The 26,465-nt window shown below is 46.8% G+C and overlaps 3 protein-coding genes and 1 pseudogene across 3 annotated transcripts in view; all 4 read right to left on the bottom strand.

Annotated features, from left to right (window-relative positions):
- Positions 1 to 701: 701 nt before the first annotated feature.
- Positions 702 to 3,557, bottom strand: LOC128431156 (transmembrane protein 182-like; annotated as a pseudogene).
- A 141-nt stretch (positions 3,558 to 3,698) lies between these two features.
- Positions 3,699 to 8,213, bottom strand: LOC128431155 (actin-related protein 3). The gene is made up of 12 exons (XM_053417385.1): positions 8,030 to 8,213; positions 7,610 to 7,665; positions 7,276 to 7,400; positions 7,087 to 7,197; positions 6,879 to 6,974; positions 6,531 to 6,638; positions 6,305 to 6,448; positions 5,322 to 5,495; positions 5,131 to 5,223; positions 4,923 to 5,048; positions 4,734 to 4,817; positions 3,699 to 4,639 (listed from the first exon to the last, which is right to left on the bottom strand). Exons 1-12 carry the CDS (start codon positions 8,071 to 8,073, stop codon positions 4,544 to 4,546), a joined length of 1,257 nt encoding a protein of 418 aa, XP_053273360.1. The 5' UTR covers positions 8,074 to 8,213; the 3' UTR covers positions 3,699 to 4,543.
- Positions 8,214 to 11,529: 3,316 nt separating this feature from the next.
- LOC128431322 (ly6/PLAUR domain-containing protein 1-like) lies at positions 11,530 to 14,790 on the bottom strand. The gene is made up of 3 exons (XM_053417603.1): positions 14,742 to 14,790; positions 12,872 to 13,006; positions 11,530 to 11,762 (listed from the first exon to the last, which is right to left on the bottom strand). The coding sequence occupies exons 1-3, from the start codon at positions 14,788 to 14,790 to the stop codon at positions 11,530 to 11,532; spliced, it is 417 nt and encodes a 138-aa protein (XP_053273578.1).
- An 894-nt stretch (positions 14,791 to 15,684) lies between these two features.
- LOC128431124 (nck-associated protein 5) overlaps positions 15,685 to 26,465 on the bottom strand; it is a 100,947-nt gene continuing 90,166 nt past the window's right edge. Inside the window, exons 18-23 of the mRNA XM_053417346.1 lie at positions 25,581 to 25,668; positions 22,401 to 22,721; positions 21,015 to 21,130; positions 20,650 to 20,785; positions 20,395 to 20,558; positions 15,685 to 17,317 (exon numbers count right to left, since the gene is read on the bottom strand). Of these exons, the coding sequence (XP_053273321.1) occupies positions 17,048 to 17,317; positions 20,395 to 20,558; positions 20,650 to 20,785; positions 21,015 to 21,130; positions 22,401 to 22,721; positions 25,581 to 25,668 (1,095 nt within the window). The 3' untranslated portion in view covers positions 15,685 to 17,047. The remainder of the gene's footprint in view (positions 17,318 to 20,394; positions 20,559 to 20,649; positions 20,786 to 21,014; positions 21,131 to 22,400; positions 22,722 to 25,580; positions 25,669 to 26,465) is intronic.

Here is a 26,465-nt window from a genome sequence, read left to right as displayed (position 1 = left end):
GTACTGTGCATTGGAAGACTATGAACATAAGTTTACTTGTTTTATGCTAACAGTGACTCAAAGCTTCAATAATTGGTATTATACATATTATATATATTTGTACTTTACAATTTGTGTACATGCTGTAAACATAAAGAGGAGCAACACAGATTATGCAATGTTTTTATCCTAATTGAACAATATGGATAATAGCATCTTTAAGATTGATATCACATGTACACCACTGGAAATTTATTTTTTTGAGCTAAGCTAACGTTACCTCCATGAGGTTAACATTAGCTAAATGCTAAACGTCAAATATAAGTGTTGGATAAAAGCAGGTGCTACCGTTAGCTTGCTAAGAGGCTAAAGTTAGCCCCGTTAGCTGGTTGCTAACAAGGTATAGAAGCTAATATTAGCTGCATTAGCTGTTTGTAACAGTTCATTTGTATTAAAACACAAACACTAAGAACTCACCTGACTCTTCTGTGTCAGTGCAGATCTGTCTTATCCCAGTGTCCTGTCAGGGACACATGCTAATGCTAATGCTAACGGTGTCTGAGATGACGCTGCTCAACACAGGTGGTGGTAATTAAGATCATTAAGAGCAGCTGTGTTCTTTTCTTTTTGGTTTTAGCCCCAAAATAAAAACTCACCAAACTTTCTAAAGACATCAAATAAGTATATGACATTATAATAATTATATTGTATCATATTATATTATATCACTTTATATCACATTGTAAATTATATTATACTATATCACATTATATTATATCACATTATATCACATTAATATAAGATATATGATATGATATTATATCACATTATATTACATTATATTATGCATCATTTTATTATATTACATTACATTATATCACATTAATATAAGATATGATATATTATTATATCACATTATATCACATTAATATAAGATTTTATATGATATGATATGATATCATATCATATTATGCTGATGACAGCTCCAGCAGCCCCACATCCTCTCCTGGAGCTCAGATAATGAATCTGCCAGGATCCTGCTCTGGACAGAATGAAGTGATGAGACTGGATCTCCTTGAAAACCACGATGAGCCGTGAAGGCCCCGGTCGTGTGCTGGCGAGGAAGAGGAGGTGACAGAGATGTTAAACAGGCAGAGGGCCCGGGGAAGTGAATGTGACATGCTCAGGTGTAATTACACCCACCCCGTTCACAGCGGAGATGAAGAGGAGACAGGATGGAGGGATGCAGGAGCGTCAGACGTGAAATAATACTGAGAGACGCAGTGATGAGCAGTGTCAACTCTCTGTTCTCCCTGCTCCCCCCCCCCCCCCCTTTTACCTCCTCTCCCTTTGTTCCCCTCATCTCAAGGTCTCACCTCTGTTTGCCTTTTCCAATTATCAAGGTGTGACTACAGGCCTCCAACCCCCCCGCCCCTCAAATATTATACCAACTCCACTGAAACTTGGTGAACACAGGAGAATTCAAACCAACCATCACTTATCACACAGATCATCCACAGGCCTGATCGGATGTTGTCATACTTCACTTTATCCTGAGACAACACTGTCCTCTAGTGACCGCTCGGTGTTTTACACAACCTCCGAAGAGGCCTCCTGTCAGAAAATGGATTATGACAGTCTAATTTATTATCATCTCCATCCCGGTGACCCAGTGTGCTTCAGCCTGACGTCCCAGTGACAGCCTCCAGCGTGCAGCCCAGCAGCCGCCTGCATGCCACTGCATTGTCAAAACTGATTCATCAATTATAATCAAATCACAGCGAGTGTAACTGGGTATTAATCACAATGGGATCTGTTAAATAGATTAGAAAAACTATTTATCATGACAAGTCTCCAATTAAGGGTTTCCAATTATCTTCAGCGGAGGGAGAGATCCACGTTTGTGATGTTTGGTCCTCGCCGAGTGACCTCCTGTCAATCACAGCTTCAGGCTGGACAAAGTGGATCCTACACCGAGGTCTCAGGGTCTCTGTCCTTCTTCTGGTCTCGCCGAACAATCCGGCCAATCAGGACGAAGAGCAGGCCGGCGAGCAGGCAGAAGAAGACGGCTGGTGGGGCCAGGAGGAAGGAGGGGCCGTGATGGACGCTGAGGTGGAAGGAGGGACAGACGGAGACACTCTGACGGAGGACAAACTGCTCCAGGGTGTCCAGGACCTGGACCCACATCAGGTACATCAGCAGCACTGCCAGCAGACACAGGCCTGACGGGCACAGAGAGACGACACTGTTTAATGTCCCCTCAATGGATTGTAATCAAAACAAAGTGAGATTAGATTAGAAATCCTGGATTTAATTTAATTTAAGAATGAACCTACTCACCCCCACAGAGCTGAAGGGCCCCACCAGCTCTAAGAAGCTTGTGATTGGTTAACGAGCCGGCGCAGATGATCACAAATCCACCAGCGACCACAGAAGCCAAACCTGAGACGAGGAAGATGCTCCAGAAAGTCCTGAAAACTGACAGAGGAGGGACAATGAGACAACGTGATTCAGGAAATATCATCAGGAGCTGTGAAAAACTGAAAATATCACCAACCAATGGCAGAGTGATGTTCATATGGCTCAGGAGAAGTGGTTCCATCTGTGATCTCATTGGCTCGTTCACAGGAAATGGGAAGAGGAACGCCGCCTGGCAAATCTTTGACGACGGCTGATTGGCTGAGGGTTGAAATTAAGATTATTTATTAGACATTTGGAGGCTTTATAGCATCGTTTATGTTTTAAACAACCAGATGAAGGAAGGTTCTCACAGATCCAAAGGTCCCACACAGAGAACTCGTGTGAAGTGACCACGAAGGAACATCGCCAGAACAAGCCCTCGTGAAAGATCCTCATCTCGTCTCCTCCAGTCTGATGAAAGATAATAAATAATTATGATATAGTTTCACTAAACGTGGGGTTTATTTATAACAATAGAGCATTAAAGGTCCAAAAACACAAATATAAAGTAGCGAGGATAGTTCTACTGACTTTTGTTTATTGAGAAAATATTTTTTTTAATCTGACAAATAAAGTGTTTGTCTTGTTATATAATAAAGTAAATATTACAATACTATAAGATGCTATGCAGATGAAGAGGAGTAGCCTGATGTCCTGAGGACACTCACCTCCCGTCTGTCCTCTGGTCGGCTGCAGGACTCGGCCGCCAGCAGCCAGTACTCGGTCCCACAGCAGAGCAGCGTGAGCAGAAGTCCTACAGCTCCGAAGAAAGACGCGAGGAAGAGGAGCAGCTTCATCCTCTCTGCAGGAGACATGTCTCGGTCCCTTGCTGTGTCTGTCCAGACTCTTCCTTTCACAGTGAAAGTCTCTTTTCCTCTGTCTTCACTTCCATGTTCACACACCCCGAGTAAATACAGATTCACTCCTGTTTCTGGGACTTAACCGTGTTTCCTCTTCCACATGAAGCGGGTGATTGAAAATAAATGTGTTGGTCATCTGGACGAGGTAGAGTTACAGGACGGGGGGGCAAAAATAGACGCTCTGCATGTTTAAAGCAACACACATAGTATAATTATAGTTAAACTGAGAGCAAAACTGAGTTAAAGAGACTTAGAAGTGATTTAAAAACCAGAGTTTATCTCTAATATTCAGCAGGAAACTTCTAAAATACAAATGATTCTACACAGGGTGATATCCATCAGTTGTGCGTTGCTTCCATTCCAGACAAGTTCGTGAGAAACAGAAACTACAACAGTGGAAACGTCTCCTTGGCATTTATTGTCATGCCAGCATTGAAATCCAGATTTGGTACAGTACAAGGCTATCCAGTATTACTGAGATCCAGGCCACAGTGATGGTCCACCAACAGTCTTCCAAACTGCATGATCATATATTAACACAATGTTTGTTTTTTAACTTTTTCAGGGTCGTTCGTGATACAAATAAAAAAGGTCAAAAGAAAAGCGGAGAGAAAAGACGACAAGTTGTCTCAGGGACACCCGGAGACAAATACTTTAAATACTTCCTCCAGGTACTGAGAGATATTTTTAAACACCCACAAAAAGAACAGAAGAAAAGAAAATCAGGAAATGGTTTTGTTTGTTTAAAACTGTATTTTTGTGTTTGCACCCGTTTGAAAACTAAATGATCAAAGAGGCGTTTGCCTCACCGGTGTTTGTTTCTTGGATCTAAGCGTGTCCTGATTCTCCAGACCCCCCCGAAGCTTTAATTCTTATCACACATAGCCACAACCCAACCCTTCTACACAGAGAGGTGCATTTACACAGGACTCATGTTGATTAATTACATATTACAACCCTGTGAGGAGAGAATAAGTACATATACGAGGCACACAAATTTAAGATTTATCACCTATTATTAACCTACTTGCAGTAAACATGGTATTTGAGGAACCTTTGGCCTGAGTCGCCTCTTTCCTCTGATTTGCGAGGAGATTGCCACACTTTTGATTGGCAGTTTGTTTGGTCCACTGTCGATCAATCCGAATGAACAGGCCTGTCGGAGCTTCCGTGCAAAGGCTCATGGGACTTTCCGCAGCGTGTGAGGTCTCGTGGCGCTTCCTCCGCTTCCCCCCCCCCCCGGTCTAAGACATGACGCCGAACACGGGGTTGTGGCGGCAGATGCTCGGGCCGATCTCCTCGTAATCCTTCTTAGTGTGGCACACTTGGTAAAACTCAGGCTGCAAAAGAAAACAGAAAGGATTCTTAACTTATCTTCATGTTTTCCATTTAGTAAACAAATAATTAGGAGGTGTCAGAGAAGCTGAAACTCACAGTAGACGCCAGCATTGATCCTCCGAACCAGACGGCGTATCTCTGCATGTGATGAGTGACGACTTGCACATCGATGGGTTTGGGCTGAAAACAGAGATTCGTTCATGGAAGAGAAATTCCTTTTCTGACACATCTGTACTCATACTTCTTTTTTTTTTAAATATGCAGGTGGATTTATCATCGTCTCACCTTCAACTTCCCGCCGCTGAGCTCCTCGCTCATCTTCAGCCGAGCGTCCACGCTCCTCTTGATGTCCCTCTGCAGACGCCGGCCGAAGTCCCTGAACATGGTGGAGCCTCCGGAGAGCACGATGTTCTGCGACACAAGTTCACGTTAACAAACACACACAAACACGCTACCCTCATGTGTGTGCGTGACACTGGAGAGATTTGTGTACCTTGTACAGCGGACGCCGGACGTCGATGGGACAGTTCTGGATGACCTCGTCCACCACCTCTGAGATCGGCTGAGTGAAATCTGGGTTTGCAAACTTGAAGAGAGAAAAAGACAATCAGACGAATCACTGGATGAATGTTGACATCTTCTGGTTTTCCGGGAAATCTCTAAATCTGTAAAAAGCAGTCTCACCTCCGGATGGAAAAAGATCTCCGGCCCCAGGAAGCGCTCGTAGCCCACGTCGATGTTGAACTCCTTCTTGCTGATGGAGTTGACGCCCGTGTACTGTTTGATCCACTTGGAGCCGTCGGTGTCGTACTTGCTGAACTCCTTCACGAGGTCGGGGCAGACGTAGCTGAACCGCTCCTGAAACACACAACGACTCGGTTCAGCTGCTGGAATATGTGAGCTACTGGTTTCTGCAGCTGCATTGACATCTAGTGGCCAAACTCAGGATTACACCCTCAATCACACCATCATCTGTCCCTGCTTCTTTTTACAGTTTTAAGAACAGAAACAGAAAATATAAGAATAAAACATAATCTATCCAACCGTGCTGATGCTGTGTGGACTGTGTAGTTTCATATTTTCACATTCATTTTATACAGGGTTAGGGTTTTGTCTGATAAAAACCCTCCAAACAGACTATTCAATTATATTGAATTATTCATGCCTAATAATCTAAATATCTTTACATATATGCAAGTTATAATAAAAAGCCAGAAATGTCAGTATTAAAATATTGTTGCAGCGAGTTCACGGATGTTGACAGAGAGAAAACAAGTTACTTTCATTAAAGCTGGAGGCAGAGGGCTGATGCAAATTCCATTTTCACAACCTTTGACATGTTTAGTTCTTGTTTGTGCTTTACTGGTGAAATATCTCTGATGACACACTAGTGTATATAAACAGACTTAATAAAAGAGACACAGGCAAAGAGCCAAGCAGCTTCTAACTTGACGCAAATGACTTGTCAATCACATAAGACTACTTCTTAAAATTCTAATACATTTAAAAAAGTCCTGTTTACTTTTGGCTGGAGCATCACATTCGGAGTAAGATGTTCCTCCAGTTTTATCTCTTTACTTTAAACCACCAGCTACTCGCAGCTTTTAAAACCCGAAGTTCATTGTTTAGAATAAAAACAATAAAAGAAATAAAGACGTTAAACGGACCTTGACAGCTTTAGCCGTCTCCAGCGACTGCTCCGGGGGGATCCCCACCTCCCGCTCCCTCAGCAGCTGTTGGATGAAGTAGGTGATGTCTCGACCGGCGATGGGGATGTGTTTGATGCAGCTGCCGATGACGTAGCCTTCAGCCTGGAGGGCAAAGCGTAAGATTGAGAACAAGGAAGCAGCTAAAAAAGTAGTTCCTGATCATAATGATAACAATAACACTGACCACTGGGATGACGTGTGTGACTCCGTCTCCGCTGTCAATCACAGTCCCCGTCAGCGTGCGCTCTCCGACCTGTCGGGACGTCCAGGAGGCAGCCAGCGCCAGAACAGCCTGAAAGCAGGAAACACACAGTTTGAAAACAAGGATCGAGTGAAGAAGTTAAGATTCACCGACTTAAAATGACGCACACTCACACTGCAGAACTTAAAAAAGATGAAGTGAAAATAGACAATTCCTCATTTTCTGAGTGGAAAGAGTCATATCTATTTTTACCTCAAAGTCTGGTTTCACATGTGTGTGTTAACAAGTTGTGAGTCCTGCAGTTTAAGGTACTTGTGTAATGAAACGTACCTGAACAGCGATGTAGAGCCCGGGGACGTTGAACGACTCGAACATGATCTCTGCTGTGTACTCTCTGTTCTCCGGTGTGTTGAGTGGAGGCTCCGTCTGAAGAGAGAGACGACAACACACAGATTCATTAAGTGAGGAGAAAACACAGGGTTTCAAACGTGGCTTAACTTCAGCTAAACAACAGAATCACTCTTAGTTCTGTTCTCACCAAAAGAAAGTAGTGGTCTTCAGGTTCTGCCCGCAGATACTTGAAGATGATCTGCTCCATGAATCTCTCCATCAGGTCCCAGTCCTCCACTATCCCGTGACGAATGGGCCACTGGGAGAGAGAAAGGAAACCAGTTGGAACACTCACGTCCACAAACAGGAAAACCCAAAACCTGAACCTCAGCTCTACCTTTGTTGAGTACGATGGTTTGTCGATGGCCTCGTCCCCGATGAAGAAGTCCAGGTCATCGACGCCCTTCATCATCCGGCGCTGGGCCTGGTCTCCGACCTTGGCCGATTCTTTGATGGCGATACCTGCAGAGGATCCAGGGTCAGTGTCGGGGCTCAGGTCGTATCACTGAGTTAAGTACAAGACTCTCACAGGAACTAAACCATTCGTTATTCTCTCAGAAATTTTCAAGTCCCAATGTCTTGATTCATTTTCATACAAACATTTTAAACAGAAGCTATTCATTTGATTTAAATTTAAAAGTCCAGTTCTGGTGGTTTGAGGATTTACTTACATGAAGGGATGATGAACTGTGGTTCTGTGTTTCCTGCATATCCCAGCTTCGTGTACCTGAAGGAAACAAACACAACATTAATATCTAATCATGTCTATGATCCTGAGTTTCAAGTGTTTCCTGGAGATTAAAACCCAGAATCCTGCGGATAAGGAGTTTCCCTGAGGAGAGGCTGGTCCAGGAAGTAGCATTAGCTTCAGCAGCTAGCAGCAGCTGGTTCCACCGGTGCAGCAGCAACAGGAGTAAAGGGACTCGAACCCGTCACATTGTGGACTCATCACTCGAACCCGTGTTTACAGACTCGGGGGTTAAAGAGCAGATGTAGCATGCTAGCGTTAGCATCAGGGCGTCAGCTCCGCTCTGACAGACGCTGCTGTGGTCAATGGGAGAAAGGCTAATGCTAACTAGCATCTCGCTCACCCTGTGCCACAGTCGACCACGCAGGCCGGCAGCCGACCAGCCATGCTCGCTCTGCGCTTCTCTGTCGGCGGGGGAAAGGTTTCTGGCTCCCCGGGGAACGCGGTTCTCTCCTCAGGCGCCGGGTTCGACAGCAGCAGCCGGATGACAAGCGACCAGCGGCCGATCCGCGACAGCTTCCGGGTTCGGTGAGGGGGTTTCTTCTTCTGCCGAGTCAGCAGCTCTGAGGGCGCGACACTCTCACCTAGTGGACGGAATCTGTAACTGCAACCACGGCTGAATTTAATTATGTAGAATTGATTCGTTTTTTTAAACTAAATAAATAAACACGACAGAAAATAAACATCCTGAGTTGTAATGATTTGTTATGAGTCAGTTTGTAAACAAACACATTCAAATGATAAACAAAATAGTTTTTCTTGGTCGAAGGGAATAAAACACAAATATGAAGGAGGAGCATATTTCATAACTTCAATGAAAACTACAGGATAAATAAAAGATACAAATTCTCAAATGATATCAAAAAGCAACAAATTAGGTTGTCAGTGTTTGTTGATTGTATGAGTTTCATTATTTGTCTTTTATATGGTGTTTTGAATCGATCAGAAAACAGTGAACGACCTCCTCTGACCCTGCTGAGTCCATCAGATCAGATCCATGACTCAGGGGCCGTCAGGGGCCCGACTAAGTGCTGCTCAGCCTCCACAGCTGCATGCAGGGCCGCTGATAAAGACGATATATGAGCAGGAGGCAGCTTCAGGGCCCGAGTCCTGCTCCACAGCAGCTCACCACATTAAAGCCAATCCCAGGGCCGGGGAACAATCGTGCCTTTGTCTCGAGCAGACTCATCACTCACTCAGGAGTCTCTGCACCGACTCTGGGAGAAAAGCCCCCGGCTCCTCGGCCGCTGATGGAAACGTCCTCGTCTGCTTCGCCACTTGATGGAAACTCCATCGAGGAGCAGGAGTGAGACATTTGTCTTCTCACAGTGGGTCAGAGACGTTTCCTGTCACCTCAGAGACAAACCACACAACCAGAGAGGATCTGTTGAGAGGGGATGAGCAGGACTGATGTCAAACACTGGACAATAAAGAGATCATTAACTTTAAATGTTCAAGATTACACAAAAACTATTCGACCATCTTCCATGAAGGGCGGCATCACCTTGAGAGACTGATGACCATGAATTTAAAGTGAATTTCAACGTGGTTTTAAAAGGAGACTATGGGTTGAATGTGCTCTTCTCATTTTAATTTACTTTTAATTCATTTATGGCCTATTTCCTTTACCATGATTGGCTCAACTTGTTTATAACGTCACTTTATAATTAAACCTGACTTAATTTAACCCAGTTTCTTTCCTCCTGTGTGTCCCTGTTTGACCACTAGAGGGCTCCAGAGCTCTGGTTTTCAACAATTTAGAACAAAATCCTCACCTGAATATTCCTGACTCTATAAAACATCCTGGAATTAGAGTAATAAGCGTAACCAGTGATTTTTAAATCCTTTTACAACCAATTGTCTTTTATTTTATTGCTGCACATCAACATCTTCTCTACCCTGCTCCTCTAACTGGGAGGGCTTCACTGGGTTTGCTTTATGAGGCCCATGCACTGGAATGAAGATTTGTGGTCTTGCACCAAAGTGGACGACTGCTCTGAGATCAGATTTAGAACAACCCCCCCAGAGGCTGCATCCACGAAGCTTCTTCTTTGTCTTTAGACTCAGGAGTTGGTGAAAGGTGGGCAGCATCTCTCAGGATGAACTGGTTCTGGTCAGTCGCTCAGATTTCCTCTTAGACCAGTGAACGCTGAGTGATAACCAGTGGAAATGAAAGAGATGAGAACACGTCTGAGTCTCTGGATGGTTTGTGATCTCTCGCCCTCGCCTCCTCCCTCCTGACACGGTAAACAAAGCAGCTGAGTGCAGGTCCCTAATCAGCTGCAGAGTGTTTGTGTGCACGTCATTAGAGCCCGGCAGAGGTGGGCCCTTATTATTTTTAATAATCTCCTGTTTTCTGCCGCTTCTTAACCCAGAGAGATCTTCAGTCTGCTCTCCGTCCTCAGTGATCGTCCTTCCTCCTCAGTATTCAGACTTAATGATGCTCTGTCACGCTGATAATGGACCCAGAGTTCACACATCTACACACACACACACACACAGACACACAACTGAGCTGCAGCTGCTCATCTTCATCCTTATTCCACAACTCTCAGAAAATGCTAAATGAGAGATAATAAAGGACGCAATGTCAGGTTGCAGGAGAAGGAGGCAACACAGTGTTCTACATGTGTGTGTTTGTCATCCCTTCATCCTCCTTCATCCCTCCATCCTTCCCTTGTCTCTTCACCCTTCTCTCATCCCTTCATCATCATCTGTGCTCCTTTGCTCGTGAACACAGGTTTAAATCAGTTATTTCAAATAAATCAACAGCTTCAACATCTAAAAGTTAAATTCTTTGTCCCCGACTGACGACATGAAATCCATCTGAGTTTTTCTGCAACATTTATTTCCATCACAGAGCAGCGGGACAGTGGAACTCTTCACAGAAGACCAACATTCATCATCTCACATCATATCAAAACAAGATGGAGCCTCGGTGCAGCTACAGGAGAACGAGTTCATCTCCACAGCGAATTCAACACGTGTTCATATCAGACTGTACAGATTCAAAGAGAAGAAGGCAAAGCACCGAAATCATCGAGATGGAATTTAAATGTGTACATTTCCTAAAATGCTGAAATTATGGAAATATGATCCGTATGTTTTTATGGTACTCAGCAGAGGCTTCATGCATCAGTGGCTCTGATCTGGACGTCAACATTTTATTCTCTTTAATTCTAAATAAATAAAAACTTCTGATTTCACCCTGAAGAGATGATTTTGTGCTTTAGCTTCTGACACATTTTGTTATAATTGACTTTGATTGACAGAATAACATGTGAAAGTTTAGTGACACTAACAAACTGATCGTGTGGAAGAATCAAATCAATTCAAATAGAAATATGAAGAGTATAAGTTTAGCTTTGTAAGATCACTTCTGTTATATTAAGTAAAAGCTTCTTTTCCACAGTAACTTCGACCTTTGACAGCTTGTCTCAGATCAGCGTCTTCACAGAAAGCAGAGCGATGAAGAGACGTGTCCTCAGCAGACGGACGAGTCGCTCTGGACGCTCACGCAGCTCTACAGAGTCGTGCTCGTGATGTCACCTCAGTTCATACTGCTCCTTCGCCGGCTCCAGATTGAACCTGCGACGAAACACATAAACCGTTCATCCACTCTGTACGAGGATAAATACACCAACATGCTGTTCAGGCTCTTCCGGAATCGACCCACCGGGACGGGGCTCACTCTGAAGCCTCAGTTTGACGTTGTGTTCGCCGCCATCTTGGTTTTTTGAGACCAGAAGTGACCATATTTGGAGGAAAAGCAAGAGCGACAGATGGAAACTAATAGAAGTGAATATGAGGAACTGTACAGTGGACGTGTGGGGGGGGGAGCGTCTACGTGAGGAGGTTCAGCGGCAGCAGGAGAACGCTCAGGAGGAGGCGACGGCTCCTCTGGGGGTGCACCGCCGCCGAGGGGACGGGGCGCTTCCTCTTGGGCCCGTTGCAGAGCGGCGTGTTGCAGCAGGAGATGCAGACGGAGTTCAACCTCCCGGTGCAGAACTGCTGGTAGCCCGAGGAGGCGATGAGACACGCCCCCGACGAGGCACACGACTTCCTGTAGTGGACTCCTGCAGAAAGGAACAAGAAAGACGGGAGGAGTTTAGAGTTCCTGATCTTTCTGAGTTTGTCAGATTGAAGTGTTTCTCTGCTCCTCAGGGATTCAGATCTGTGGATTCTCTGTCGCCTCCTTTTCACTGCATCTGATTCTAATTCATGTTCATATGAAGAAAACTCACACATTGTGCGGAGCTGTAACGTTCTATCGTTCTCCAGTGAGCTTCTTCCATATTGCTGCTGTTTGTTATGTTACAGCAGCTGCTTTATAATTTATGAAGGATTCTTATTGTGTTATTTATCTTGTGTTTTTCGTTTTATATTAAATTTCCTTTTGCCGGACAGGAAAGAAAGTTGAGATCAAATCAGATGAATCGAGTCTGTGCAGGCGGAGGGAGGCTTTTTATTGATGAAGGAGCAAAAAGGAAAAGTCTTTGTGTTCCTGCTTCTCTGACGCAAACATCCAACATCTGAGGTCTCGCTCAAGGACGTGGTCACAAAGCTGCAGCCGCCGGCTACACACATCTTCAATCAACAGAGCGTGAGTCACAACCTGCTGTTCACACGCGTGTAGGAGTCAACACGACAAACACACACTGACCTCCAGCTGCTGCCGAAGGAAAACACTTTAATAATAAACAGATCGTTTGGTCCCAAGGAAAACACACTAACAGGAAACTGTGTGTGTTTCAATTCAAGTTAATCAGGTGTATGTTTGTATATCAATTAAAAAAACAATGAACAATCAATAAATTATGTTCTTTTTCAAATTAAATTCATCAGTCGTTCTGATACAACTCGTTAATTCTAATTCGACCAAACGTATTATTTCTGTTTTAATTCAAGTTAATTAAATTAAGTTTTCTCTCTTCAGTGGATTTCAAATGAAAATCACTGGTTTTAGATCTTCACCGACTCGGACCTGGATCCTTCAGAGAACATGAGGAACCATGAGAACCTTGTTCCTGCTGCTCACGATCCTCCAGAGCTTCGACTTATTCATAGAAAATAGAAAACTCGTTTGTGTTTCTGTCTCCTATTAAATCTGTTAAATCCTTTATTGTAAATCTATATATTCTGAGACGGTTATGAACAGTGATGGGTCGGTTGCACGGCCTCTTACCGTCGGGTTTGACCAGAACCTCCTTCTGACACATGTCCTGCACGTTGACGGTGCAGTTGACGATGAACTCCGGTGTGGAGCAGTCGTTGTGCTTCATCTCCTCACACTGGAAACACTGGATCTGAAGAGCATCTCCTGAAACCACACACACAATTTGAGGAAATTGGCCTAAGATCTGAAGCAGAGGTGTTTGTGCACTGAGTCCACTGAGTCCCTGGAGGGATGAAGGATGTTCTCCAGCCCACCAGGGGGGGCTCTGGGGGCCCATGCAGGCCGAAGGCACCCGGGGGCCCCACCTGGTCACTGCTGACGTGGCCTCACACTTTGCTTGAACGTCCCTGCAGCCGACATCATACTCAAACCCTTTTAGCTGCAGTGACTCATCTACATTTGGAGATAATAAGCTCTTCTCTCCAGACGGAGGAGAACTAATCTCACGTGGACAGTAAATCCAGGAGGTGTTAACTCGCAGGAACGTGTGAACCAGGCTCTGTGACAAATCCAGACCATAATATCAAGTTTAACCTGCAGCAGGAACAAGATCTGCTCATTAGCTCCAACAGAAATAAAGCAGATCAACAGAAACAAAGCTTCTTTCTTCTACGGCACGACTTCATTCCTCTTCTCTCACATCAGGACTTATTATTCCTCCTGAGTCTTCATCAGCTCTTCTCCACAAGATTCCACATTCCTTTCTGCACATTTTCTTCCTGGGGTCAAGCTGCTCAAGCGTTTCTATAGATATATATTTTGGATGAAGTGCAGCGTCATGGTCTGCGCCCTCTGCACAGCGTTGGGACCTCGCTCCTCAGGTCCTCTCCTCTTCAGAGCTTTTTTATTGAAGCTCCATTTGCTCAGATTGCTCGTGTGAGGAGGTAAAACTGTGAGTGTGTCTCTGCTGCAGCTTCTGAGAACTTTATCTGATGCTCATTAAACTGCAGGGACGAGCTGTTCATGAGCCTGAGCCTCCGTCAGCTTCATGAGCATCCACAGGAGACAGGAGGCCGAGGATGGAGACCTCTGCTCTGCTCTGAGATGTCCAGGAACACATGTCCTCGGTGACGTGTGTGTTCCTGCAGCTCTGATTCACACAGAGCTGCAGGAGAATCACTGATCAACACGTTAAAGCGTTTATTAAAATCCCTCATTTCTCATGTATCACAGCTGCGTTCAATCAAAAAGCTCCTGCAAACAAACCTGCCCTTTAAATCCAGATCCCCCCCCCCCCCTTAGGCTCATACTACAGGAGTCATTATTGAAATGGCACCGATCATCCATCTAAACTCCAGCGCGATGATAAAGGTCCAACGCCAGCTTAATTACTTCAGAGCAAAGCAAACGCCTGGAACCTGCATCCATCCATCAACTGGAGGAGGAGGAGAGGGGCTCAGAGGAGGAGAGAGGTCCGGCACTGAGCTCCGAGGAGCGGGTTTCGAACCATTACTCCACAGGAGAGAGGGAGAACTGGACATAACCATAATCCCTGAGAATCATATGAACACATTATTACTCGAATTCAAAGAGAAGCAGCAGATTCACATCTAACGGTTTTTCTCCTCCTGAGCCAGGAGGTGCAGAGGAGTCACTGCGCCTCCTCTGCGCGTAAAGCGGCTCCTCTGTGCGTAAAGCGGCTCCAACACGCGCAACACGACGGAGTTCCCACGCGCACAGTTTCCAGACTCAGACTCAAACACAGGAGGAGGAACTCCGCTTCGGATTCCCACGTCCGGATAAAGTTGGAGCGGAATATCTGGAGTTGCGTGGTTTTAAATCCGTGCGCAACGAGACCTGTTCGCTGCGCACGGATGGAAACAGAAGCAGTTGCGTGTTGGTTTATTTTTTGGGGTGGGGGGGCACGTGCCGCACTCACCTGCGTCCACGAGCGCTGCGAGGAAAGTCGCAAAGAGCAGGAGACGCATCCTCTCCCTCAAGCCGCTCGGGGAGGAAACATCCAGAGCAGCTCGCTCACAGGAGGAGGAGGACGGACCCGCGCACGGATCCGTGCATGGTGCTCGGTGCAGGCGGAGAGAGGGAGTGAGGCTCCGGTAGAGAGGGGGGGAGAGAGAAGGAGAGAGAGAGAGACAAAGAGAGAGAGAGGGAGAGAGAGAGAGAGAGAGAGAGCGAGAGAGAGGAGCACGTGACACGCACGCACACATCTCTGACTTCATGAGGAATAAAAGAGGATTTAAACTCTTCTCTGCAGAGATTTTATTGTTTGAACGCTCATTTCCATTATTATATATTTTTATTATAAAGCCAATTACATCTTCAGAGTTTAACATATCTTTAAATTGGACCGGTATTACTTAATAATCCCTCAATTCTCTACGGTGACCTTTTCTGATAAATTAATCATGTCTATGAATATTTTACTTGTATTTTCTAGATAGTTTTAAGTATTTTTAACATTTCGTGTCAAATTAATGTTCAGTGAAATGTTTTTTAACTTATTCTCCTCTAATTAATGAATTCACACGTTTAACACGATCTTCTGTTTCCTGATCAATTAATTACCAATCAAGCAATCAACCCCCCCCCCCCCCCCCCCCCCCACACACACACAGACACAGACACACAAACAATACATTGACCTCATCTCGTGACAAATCATCCGCGGACAAACTCATTTCCATCACTTTCACGCACATAATTGCGCGTCAGGGGAACTGATGGATCCCTCCGCGGTGCGGCGGCCTGAGAGCCGAGCTGGAGCCGCCTCATGCGCCTCATCTCCGGCTGACACAGTGTGATTACACACGGTGCCCCCGGGGGTACACACACACTCACACATACACACACAGACACACACACACTGAAAGTTGCAATAGGAAATAGTTTCTCATATTTATTTAGGAAATAGTTACATAAAATATAGCATTAAAGTCTAGTGTAACAGACAGAATTGCACACAGTAATAATAATAATAATAATAATATTAATAATCATAAAGTAACACTGCTGGCAGCCATTTCTCTTGACACAGGAAGCAGGGACATGAGGAGACGGGTGACAGTCACACTACAGTCCCGACACACAGTACAAAATGTGGGTATAAATACTGGACATCTAGAAAAATACACAAGTCCTGTGCAGACTCTCTTCATACAATATTAACAGGTTCATAGAAAACACACAGTCGCTCCCATGATTAGCACCAGCTGCTCAAAGTCCAGGTAGAAATTTGGCGAAGCGTCAAAATATGTCCTTAAAATAAAGTGATAAAATATTTGAGTATTAGCTCTTATTGGTCAAAATAAAGACTTTTTATTATTATCATGACTTTTAAAAAGAATTCCTCAACAAACAGCAGAGTTCAAATAAAAGCTCGGTTCAGAATTCGGCAAACGATTTACATCTTTTTTTTTCTTTATTGTCTCATTTGCATATATCCATCAGCAATGCCCCATTCTGATATTAACTTATAGTCATTTGTATGTACAACATAATTTACATCTATGAACTGAGGTTTGGAGAGTTCAGGTTCTCTACGACAGGCCGAGAGGAAACTTTCATTTCAAATATAAAAAATCCCAAAAAGGAAAAAGACGATTTGAGTTTCTGAATTTTTTACAATCTACACGAGTCCAGTTTGTTCCCTGAGCTACGAACGAGTGTTGTACCTGTGATTCATTCAAAGAGTTAAAGTACCGCGTGGAGTCGAGTGAAGTGAGACGACGCTCCAGGACGCTCTATCTCTGGTTTCCTGTCGCTCACACACCAGAGACCAGATTGGCAACAAGTTCACAAGATGAGCAGAAGTTGATTTGTAGAAAATATTGCTTTTAAAAAGAAGAAGAACCAAGTTTTTCTTTTATTCTGAGTTGATGAACTTAGCAGCAAAGGGTAGGATGAGCCCCGGGTCTCGGTTTCTCCGTCAGTGTTGCTTCATCACTGCTTAGTTCCCTGTGCACGCCTCACACACACTGTTCACTTCCTGTTACAGTGCAATGATAAGAAGTTCCCCGGCGTCGAGGAACCAGGGGAACGTCTCCGTCCAGACCACGGCACCCGGACCAGCTCCAGTCCTGGTTCGGGTTCCTCCTCTGCAGCTAAGTGCTTCGTGTTGTGTGTCCGGAGAACGCCTCCGCCCCCCCGCCGGCATCCAACCCATCGCTTCCTGGAACCTCAGGAGGAAGAAGAGGAGAACTGGGAGTCTGTGAAACCAGACCTGAGGCCCTACACGTCATTGGATCCCTGACTGGTGCAGGAGGAGAAGCTGTCGTACAGCGAGTCGCTCTGGGAGCCGGGGGCCTTGCTGGAGAAGCCGGAGGACGAGGGCTCGTCCACTCGGCTGCAGTCCTCCGTGCTCCTCCCGGCGTCGGCCTGGCACACGACCCGGTGGCCGCCGGAGCTGCTGTGGTTCAGCTTGTTCAGGGACTCACAGGAGAAGTCCAGGGAGCTCGGCTGGTGGGCACCGGCCGGCGTTTTCTCCAGGGGGATCTCCGTCTGCAGGGAGAAAGAGAAACAACAGGTCTCAGCTGGATGTTCACTGTGCACGTGTGACTGTGCACGTGTGACTGTGCACGTGTGACTCTGTGTCGTGCTGCAGAGCAACAAGACACTCGACACTGATCTGGATGTTTATCACACTCCAGGAGCTAATGGACGTCCTGGGTGCTGGCAGACGGGCACCTCAGGGCTCCCCCACTCCCCCCCCTGTTATATTAACTGTGCATTATTTCTGTTCGTCTGTTTTATAGATCACCAGGACGGTTTCACTCGGGGGAAACGTTGCGGCTGGTTTCTGTGAACGCTGCTTCAATTAGCACGACTCGTTTCATCCAGAGCGATCAGAGGCACCGCGCGGCGCAGCAGTTTGGAAAGAGGGATGATTGAAAAGAGATTTTATTGTGGGTTTCATCTCCAGAGGAAGTCGGAGCGTGTCGGTCTCCTGCCTCCAGGCTCCACAGCGATTAGACAGAAAGTGCAAAGGTCAGCGTTTACCAACTGCTTCTTTACGGCTAATGAAACAACACACAGACCTGAAGAGAGTCCCTGGTTGTTTATGTGGTGACGACTATTCGAGTTCTTTTTACATGAATCGTACAGTTCTCCTCAAACTGCCCCTCAGGAGACGATTACTGTGACAATCAGCAGCCAACACCTCCTCAGAGGCTGAAACCAGCTCCTCAGCTTCCACTCCAGCTCCTCAGGTGTTCCTGCAGGTCGGGGCACAGAGGAGGAGCTGCAGGGGTCAAGCTGCCTCTGGAGGAACGTGGAGGAACATTCAGCATCTCACTGTGAAGGTGTTATCTCCTGTAAGACCCACAAGGACACAGGAACCTGGGACGTGGATCTGAACCGGGACGCAGCTCTAATGTTCCTCAGGATCCAAATCCTAACCCAACACTCCTCATTGTGTTGTTTCCTCCTCACGTTGTGTTTTGCTGCAGCATCAACCTCACACCTTGAAATCCCACTGAGCTCCATTAACGTGAGCCGAGGTGACCTCTCCCAGCAGAAACCCGTGAGTGAGCGTTAGAGAGAGAGAGAGAGAGAGAGATGAGCCCTCAGGTGAGAACTGACTCATTCTGCAGCTGCTGAATTCAGATCAGCTGCAGCTCCACAACACAGACGTTTAAAGTTGTGTTGTGTGTTTCTGGCCGAGAGCGTGACGGGGATCAGTAATCACCAGATGTGTGTGTGTGACGGTGAGAGAGCGTCTTCCTCTGTATCTCCTCCTGCTCGGGGAACAGGAGGTAAGAAGAGGGACCGGCCGAGTTGTCGCTGATTGGATTTGATTTTGGAGGAACACAATTACCAGCAGATCGAACCCCCCCCCCCCCCCCCCCCCCCCCCCCTGTTTCAAATCACAGCTGAGATGTTCCCTCTGCATGTGATCATCACCCGAGGTATCAAGCTATGACAGCTCCAGAGGAGACGCTGCACATTCTGAGTAGAGCAGCACGAACAGAGGAGCCTCCCCGAGTCCAGAGCGGCTTCGCTCCGGCTCAAGTTCTCATGTTGTTCTCCTGCAGCCGAGCAGGAAGCAGAAGAGGAAACAGAGAGCGAGCGAGAAAAGTTAGTTTGTGAAAAGGAACTCAAGAAAAGAATAAAACAAATGTGAGGAATCTGTTAAGAAGAGAAGCGGGAGAAGTCAAGTATGAAGAGCAGACGGAGAGAGTTAGAGTAACAAGAGAGAGAGAGAGAGAAGGAAATAGAGAGGAAGACGAGGGAGGACATGCGGGAGAGAGAGAGAGAGTGAGACGGAGGAGAGGATAGGAGGTGAAGGGGGCGGGGCCGCCGTTAGCAGGGCTGTCAGGGGCTGTCAGGATGATGAATGGGAGGCCAGCGCGGGCTGTGAGGGCTCTGATGGGAGCCGCTGAGCTCTACATCACTCTCCTGAGTGTTTGTGAAAGGTTATTAAAAGAGCTTAAATCACCGGCTGCTGACACCGGCCGCTGACCACCACAGGAACCGGCCCAAACTGCAGCCAATGACATCGTCCCCGGAGTGGAGAGGAGGTGCAGGTAGGAGCCGGGCGAGGAGGAGACGACACCCAGATGGATTCTTCTTCTTCTTCAGGAGAATCACGAAGGGTAAACGGGTTCAACAGGCGTCATCCATCATTACAGCTGCTGCTCGGAGTCAGAGTCTAGATCCACTTCAGAGGGAAATGGAACTGAACAACCACCCGGCACAGTCCGTTGTTCAGAGGAGGGTTTATCTTTATAATATTTGGGCTTTAATTGACTCATTAAAGTATTTTTTCTGCAAAGATATGAAATCTAGACTCGATCTTCTCGGAGTGTTGGTTTAAACCCATGTTCCTTCAGCAGGTTCTCCAGTGACTCGTCCTCTGGAACAGAACTCACTGCAGCTGAACGGAGCTTGTTGTTCCTGGTCCATTATAAATGGATACCACAGCCCCCCCCCCCGCTCCCACCCCCCCGATCGCAGAGGCACAAGATGTTTGTCATCATTGTACAAAGTGGAGACGCTCCAGTCCCATAGAGCGACATCATTATTCTAATCAATGCTTGTTAATGTATTAGAGATAATTCAGATTTGATCTCTTCTTCTCCTCCTCCTCTCACACTCGACTGTTTTTGAACTCGTGTTGAGTCAGAGCCTCTTTTCCCTTTTTTTCAGATTATGGATTTTTGGATGAGGGTGGGTGTGGGGGGGGCAGCAGCAGCAGCAGCAGCAGCAGCAGCAGCAGCAGTGTTAGAGAGCCGGTCCCCAGGAGCCGGGCCGGCTGGAGGACATTTCATGCTCTCTGATCCTCATTCGTCTTTCAGCAGCGTTAAATACTTGTAGGCAAATACCTGCTGACACGAGAGGGCGATCGAAAGCAATCAGGACGTTTCTCTACTCCTATGAAAATCTGCAAACAATTCTAACTGAGGAGAGAAACCTCAGAGTTAAGAGATTCAGAGGTAGAGTCGACTGTGTGGCTTCATTTATTCATCTTAATGTTTCTGCTGAGAGAGAACGACCATCCAGGTGAGGGGGGCGGAGCCTGTAGAGCAGCAGGGGGCGGGACATGACGTCTAAACATCCCACGTGTGGTTGATACTCACACTGAGGCGGTCTCCTGCCTTCCCGTCCAGCGAGGACTCTTTGAGCAGCAGGTTGAACTGGGACGTCCTCCTGGTGTCCAGCTCCAGGTGGGAGAACACGTTGTGAGGGTAGAAGTCCATGATGGACAGAGGCTTCTCCACGCCGCTCCTCGTCAGCGTCTCCACTGCACACAGGGGGGGGGGGGGAATAAGAACGTGAAATTCCAAACGACCTGAAGCAGACGACAGGAACTTTCATTTTAAAAAGTTTCCAACCTGAGTCGCTCCTCTTGGCTCTGTTGACGAGGGTCCTCTGTGGCGAGCCCAGAGCGCTGCCGCTCTCCTCCAGCTCGGTCTCCGTGTCGCTGCTGCTGCTGCTGCCCGAGTACGTGCACACTCGCAGAACTCGGTCCTGTGCACAGACACACAATCTTTAAAAACTCACACTTTAAACTTCACTTCTCATTTCAATGGACAATCTGAGGAAACTGATGTTTTTTCTGAACAAATCAAAATGGGAGACGACCCTCTGATTGGTTCATTGTGTGGTCTATGCCCCAGATATTAGGTCCAAGCCTTCTGAACCAGGTACGGTGTTTCCTTTCATCTTGTAAATCTGTTGATATCAAAGAAAAACTTACACCAGGAATATCGTAGTCCTTGTTCTTCATCTTCCTCTCGTTGTCTTTCTCTTTGTCGTCCGTGGAGTCGCTGCTCGGTGGAACACAAAGACTCGACCTCTTCGTCCTGACGGCGTCTTTCAGGAGGAAGAGACAAAAGACAAATGAGTCATGAACAGTAAACCACACACACACAGACACACACAGACACACACACTCATGGCCTTGTGTTGTCATGCATATGGAGGAAAACATCATTTGAATTCTTGCGCAGTGACAATGGACAGCTGATGAAACGTGGGACGAGCAGACGCATTCGGCTGAAACCCTCTCAGCCTCCTTCACAACCATCTCTCTGCATGTATGAGAGCTCAATCTGCCAGCCATCAAACCTTCATGGCGTCCAGGCCGTCTCTGCTCAGAGCCGTGACTTCCACGCCTCTCCACCGGCCACCGCCGCCTCGGAGAGACGCCGCTCTAATTGTCTCTCAAACTTCAGCTGCGTTACGATACCAGGCTGCGTTCTAGACGATAAAAGACCTTTCACCTCCAGCTGGCTTCTCTTATCTCTGTGCTTCTACATACAGAAGTGATGTCCTCAGCTCCCTGGTCCTCGTGGACACTGGACGGGAGCAGCTGGGACTCAACGTGCTGCCTCTCCAGGTGAAGTGGACGCAGGCTGATGTCCTGGAAGCTCAAGTCCCCGATAGGGATCCCTCATCTGACTGCTCCTCACCCAGCGCCGCTCTGCTGTGCATCACCACCGGGGCAGACGGAGCTTTATGATCTCTGGCTGTGCCGACACGCTCGTCTAATTGCGTTTGAGAGTTTCCTCGGGGGCCGAGGCAGAGCGCTGCTTTCTGTGAGGACACCAGGATTCTGCTTCGTCATCTGGGCCGAGCGTCAGTGTCGACACTTCAGCTCCAGAACAAACAGGGTTCTTCAAATCAGGAGGATAACAAAGCCAACGTGCTCTCGTCTGCCTGAGTGTGTTGACATTTAAATGCTTCTCAACGAGCTGTGAGAGGATTTCAAGGCTCGGAGCTTATAACACGACGACAGTCACATGTTCAGACAAACACTTCAGGTGGTTCTCCTCCTCGGCCTCGACTCAGGAAACCAAACAAACAGCTGTACAGAGCAGACAGGACAGTGGCTGAGGAACATCTGGATTTCCAGTTCTTTCCAGTTCCATTTCCAGATAAAGAAACAAGCTTCTGCTATTTTCTAAATCCACAGAAACTCACAAAGAGGATAATCATTACCTGACGTCTTCAATAAAACCACAGCAGGTAGTTTACCTGCAGATAATCAACGCTGCTCAAATCCCTTGCTACTGATTCTGTGTGTTCACATGCAGATCTGTTCAAATGGACGAGCCACATGTTGAGATTGTTCCTGACTCACCTGAGGTTGAGAGTCTGGGCAGTCGGCTCTGGGCGTCCGGGGCGTCGCTGCTGCTGGTCACACTGGGCTCGGACTGGGAGTGACCCATGCTAGTGGGGGCATGCAGGCGGGTGTGTGGGAGGGAAGGCACTTTCACGTCGGGGGGAGAAGGGTCTGGGTGAGAAGAGGGAGGCTCCAGATCGAGCCTGGACGAGCCGGCGCTCACCCCCTCGGGGCTGGACTCAGACTTAGGGATGTGGCGGCCGCCGGCCCGGGTGACGGAGTCGGGGAGGGGGAAGGTGCCGATGCCGCTGTCCAGGGTTCTCATCTGGCAGCCGGAGCCTGAAGGGACAGGGAGAGGAGTGTGATGTCTGGGAGGAGCAGGGGACAACGACAGAGGAGGAGAAAAGGAGGGCTCGGAGTCACATGCATCGGAAAGGGTTGTGAGTAAAGAGCGCGTCTGAGGCGGGGTCGAACACGTGGCCGGCAGGAGGAGAGAGAAAAGAGTGTTTATATTTAAAACAATCAGAAACTCTGCAGAACTGTCACCTGCACAAAACACAAAAGGGACAAAACCCGTTTCATCAAAGTGCATGCTGGGAAGTGATCCAGCATGGAGGATGGCGAGCAGCAACAGATGGACGCTGTTCAGAAACCACCAGTCTGCAGATCGTGGACGGGAACAGATGGACGGCTCAGGTCCTGTAACTGTGAATGTTAATGACCGGCAAGCTACAGTTTTGTTTTGCCATTATTCTGCATCTTCCCCTGCTCCCTCAGAGATGATGAATCCTCTGCAGTTATAATACTGCTAAGTTAAAAACTCTGGAAGCCGAGCAGCGTTTGTTTTCATTCCTGTTTCTGTGTCGGAGGATCGATATCGACAGGCTCGGCTTCTCAACTGTGCAGCTTTGTCTCGATGGAAGGAACAAACACTCGCTCTCCTCTCCAGCGTTTCCCTCCATGAATAAAACTTTACTCTGAATTCTGAGGGGAATTCAACACAAACAAACAACAGGCACATTTTCAGAATCAGTTTATCCCCTAAAAAAAAAAACACAAAAACATTTACACTCGGGCCTGAAGCCGAAGCTATTGATCCGTTTTCTCTTTGGAAGAAAACCGGGCTCGTCTCTCGGTGCCAATCTGCAGCCGACCATCAATTTATTCAGCGATGAGGGGGTTTAAGGAAGTTGTTCAAGGAGCTCACGCTGAGTCATTAACGTCAGAACGAGTCGTCAGTGTTGAGACGTCCACGTGAAGCTGTTGCACGTGCACATGTCTGCACGCTGTCCTCCACGGCCTTATATACGAGTGAGTGGAAGAGAAAGCTGGAGAGCCCCATAGATTACACATCTGTATAATTGAACGTCCGGCCTGGCAGTTCAAAACAGCCTCTGTGACCAAACCATAACAAGGTCCACGGTAATTCCCCCCAGAGGCAACGGCAACTGGACATAATCTGGTTTTCCACGAGCTCCCGATCACTCCTGTTTACAGGCTGCAGGGTTCGAGGGGAGCGAGCGGGGGGGGGGCGCTTCCTGCCCAGTGTGAAATTGGCTTTGTGCGACCAGGACGTGTCAGAGGGAGGAGAGAGAGTCATCAATAACCAGCGTAACCTCGTGGACGAGATATTCATGCGTCAGGATTCAGGTGGAGACACAAAGAAAGCTGACACCATCGGGATCACAGGTCAAATCCCCAAATCAAATTCTTAGAAAGTAGGTTTTGAAGTGTTTTTTATCGACTGTAAATAAAGATAAACGATATGAGCATATTAAATAAACGTTTCTGGATGATAGTTTATGTGATTTGAGGTAGTTCTTAGTTTTAATTAGTTACCTAATGGTATAATAACAGTGTGTTTGGTTTGAGTCCTGGATATTTTGGTCTTTATTTTGATCATCGATATCACAAACCCTCCTGCAGATGTTTTAAAGTTCTTCTCTTCTTTGGACTATTCAAAAGTTCTTCTAAAATACGATAAGTCACCGGAGGGAACTTAAAAGTCTGCCTCCATAACTTGAGTGTGAATTTGTTTGCATCATAAACTTCCCGGACGTGAACTATTTCCATGATGGATGTGTTTGTCCAGTGCTTCAGAGAGACGTGACACCAGAGCTGAGGAGCAGGAACCTTTATGAAACGTTGAGTTCACTCAGCGTGGAAGTGCCTCGCTGGCAGAATCCTGAGGCAGCAGCCAGATAATCAGAACACTGGGACAATTAACCGTTTTATTTTCGGCGTGAAAAGAGGCTCAGACCGAAACCCTCTCTCGAAATGATGCGATTAGTTCGGCTGCTTCTGAGCGGAATCTTCAAAATGAGGAGAACGAGTGTGTTTCTGGTTCTGTGGAGATTATTTCCTCCGACACGTTGAGCCGGAGAAGAGGAAGATGAGAAGTTTGAGTCCGTTTCAAATCTGGCGCAATCCCCACTGGTTGTATATTTTGAGTAGAATCAAACTCATGATACAATAAACTACTTTACCAGCTAAATAAATATGTTTATTTTGATTTAATCCTGCAGATATTTGTGCATTTAAGTTATTTTACGCCTTTATTATTGTATTTATACCTATAAACCTATAAAAATAAAGAGATCCTCTATTCTTCGACTCCATCATCTTAAAGCTCATCTCACTTCACGGCCGTGGAGCTTTAAAACCAGAACTAGGTGTCAAGCAGCCGCCTGAGTGACCAACCTGCAGCTACGCCCTCTCCACCCACTCGCTCTATTACCGACTACAACAGGCAGCCTCCTTCCGCTGCTATAACAACAATCATGATCCCATCTCACTGCTTGATTCACTTCCTCAGCTGCTCAGGCGTCGTGCCTCACACATCCATCACATGACGGCGGCTGGTGGCGTTCGTGGCGTTCGCGGGCCGCTGCCATTTCCCCACAGTAAACACACGCCTGGCAGCGAGGAATTGAGTTGTCAGACACGTCAGGAAACCACCACTGTAAAACGTTAATGCTCGGCTGCACCGCTGCACGCCTGACGCCTGCTGACAGCTTTTTGAAAGTGAGATGAAAGAAGACAAATGTTTTTTTTTCACCAGGAGAGGTAAATACGAGCTGCAGCGATTTCAAACAGACGACGTGAACTTGAGGATCAGAAGTTTGTTAAATAAAAGAAAGCGGAAAAGAAGAAGTTTGTGCAGCAGATGATTTGTTGTGGTTGAAATCAGGAGCTTACCGATCATGTGATCCTGACAAGCTGTTTCCTGGATGTGAGCGTCGTGGTTCTCAGCTCTCAGGTGGATCCTCTGAGTCATGAGCAGCGTCTGGAAAACCAAAGAGTGAATATTAAATCCCATAATGCATCACTAGATTTACAGCCCTGTGGAGGTACACCAGCCATTGTGGTGACCTTTGACCAGTGACATTCTAAAAACACCATAATATATAATATAAACAAGTTTCTTTTATGAGTTATATTATCTCTTCTGAGGTAATTTGCAGAGGAAAAGCAGAATCGGCTGCTCTAACGACAGATTCCTGTGTTTCTCTCCAGATGAGCTTTGTCGTATTTCGCTCAAAAGGAGCCGAGGTGATTGTCGTTCCCTCCTGACTGAATCTAATTGGGTAATTTGAAAAAAAAGGCAGTTTTGGGGGGGTGCGAGAGGAGCTTGTATCATAAAGTGTCGCTCTTTTGTTGTATTTCTGTGGGGAGGAGATAGAGCGTCGGCATTAAATGGCAGCTTTGTGGAATAGAGTGGCTGCGATAAGGGCCTCCTCCATGTTATCGAAACCCAACATCGTCCGGATTAAATTTCCTACATTAGGCGGCGAGACTCTTTCTGTCGCTCGCCTCTTTTCACTTTCTCCTTTTCAGCCTCTCAGCCGCTTTCGGGCCGTTTGACTGACAGATAATAATAATGCTGAAGAATAAAATAAACCCCTCAAGGTCGTGATTTGAGCGTCTTCCCTGCAAAGTGAAGGTAAAGAATCTGCAGAGAGGAGCTCTGATTTGATTTTGTGTAACATGCATGGCCTGGCGGGCTGAGAGAGAAGCCGCCCGAAAGCCCTCAGCCTCGTGGAAACAACAACAACACCGGGCTCGGCTGGTTAATGAAAAAGT

This window comes from Pleuronectes platessa, chromosome 24 (genome assembly GCF_947347685.1).
Source record: "Pleuronectes platessa chromosome 24, fPlePla1.1, whole genome shotgun sequence".
Lineage (NCBI taxonomy): Eukaryota > Metazoa > Chordata > Actinopteri > Pleuronectiformes > Pleuronectidae > Pleuronectes > Pleuronectes platessa.
The sequence above is the reverse complement of the archived record's forward strand: the minus strand, read 5'-3'. Positions and strand labels throughout refer to the sequence as shown.

Bases quoted from the DNA above. Each gene is read 5' to 3' on its own strand.
- LOC128431155 (XM_053417385.1), bottom strand. From the start codon at position 8,073: ATGGCTGGTCGGCTGCCGGCCTGCGTGGTCGACTGTGGCACAGG. The intron at 7,198-7,275 runs GTAGAGCTGAGG...TCTCTCTCCCAG, and splicing joins AACCATCGTACTCAACAAAG to TGGCCCATTCGTCACGGGAT. The intron at 4,640-4,733 runs GTGAGTTTCAGC...TTTCTTTTGCAG, and splicing joins GATCAATGCTGGCGTCTACT to CCTGAGTTTTACCAAGTGTG.
- LOC128431322 (XM_053417603.1), bottom strand. From the start codon at position 14,790: ATGCGTCTCCTGCTCTTTGCGACTTTCCTCGCAGCGCTCGTGGACGCA. The intron at 13,007-14,741 runs GTGAGTGCGGCA...GTGTGGTTTCAG, and splicing joins CGCAGCGCTCGTGGACGCAG to GAGATGCTCTTCAGATCCAG. The intron at 11,763-12,871 runs GTAAGAGGCCGT...TCCTTTCTGCAG, and splicing joins GGTTCTGGTCAAACCCGACG to GAGTCCACTACAGGAAGTCG.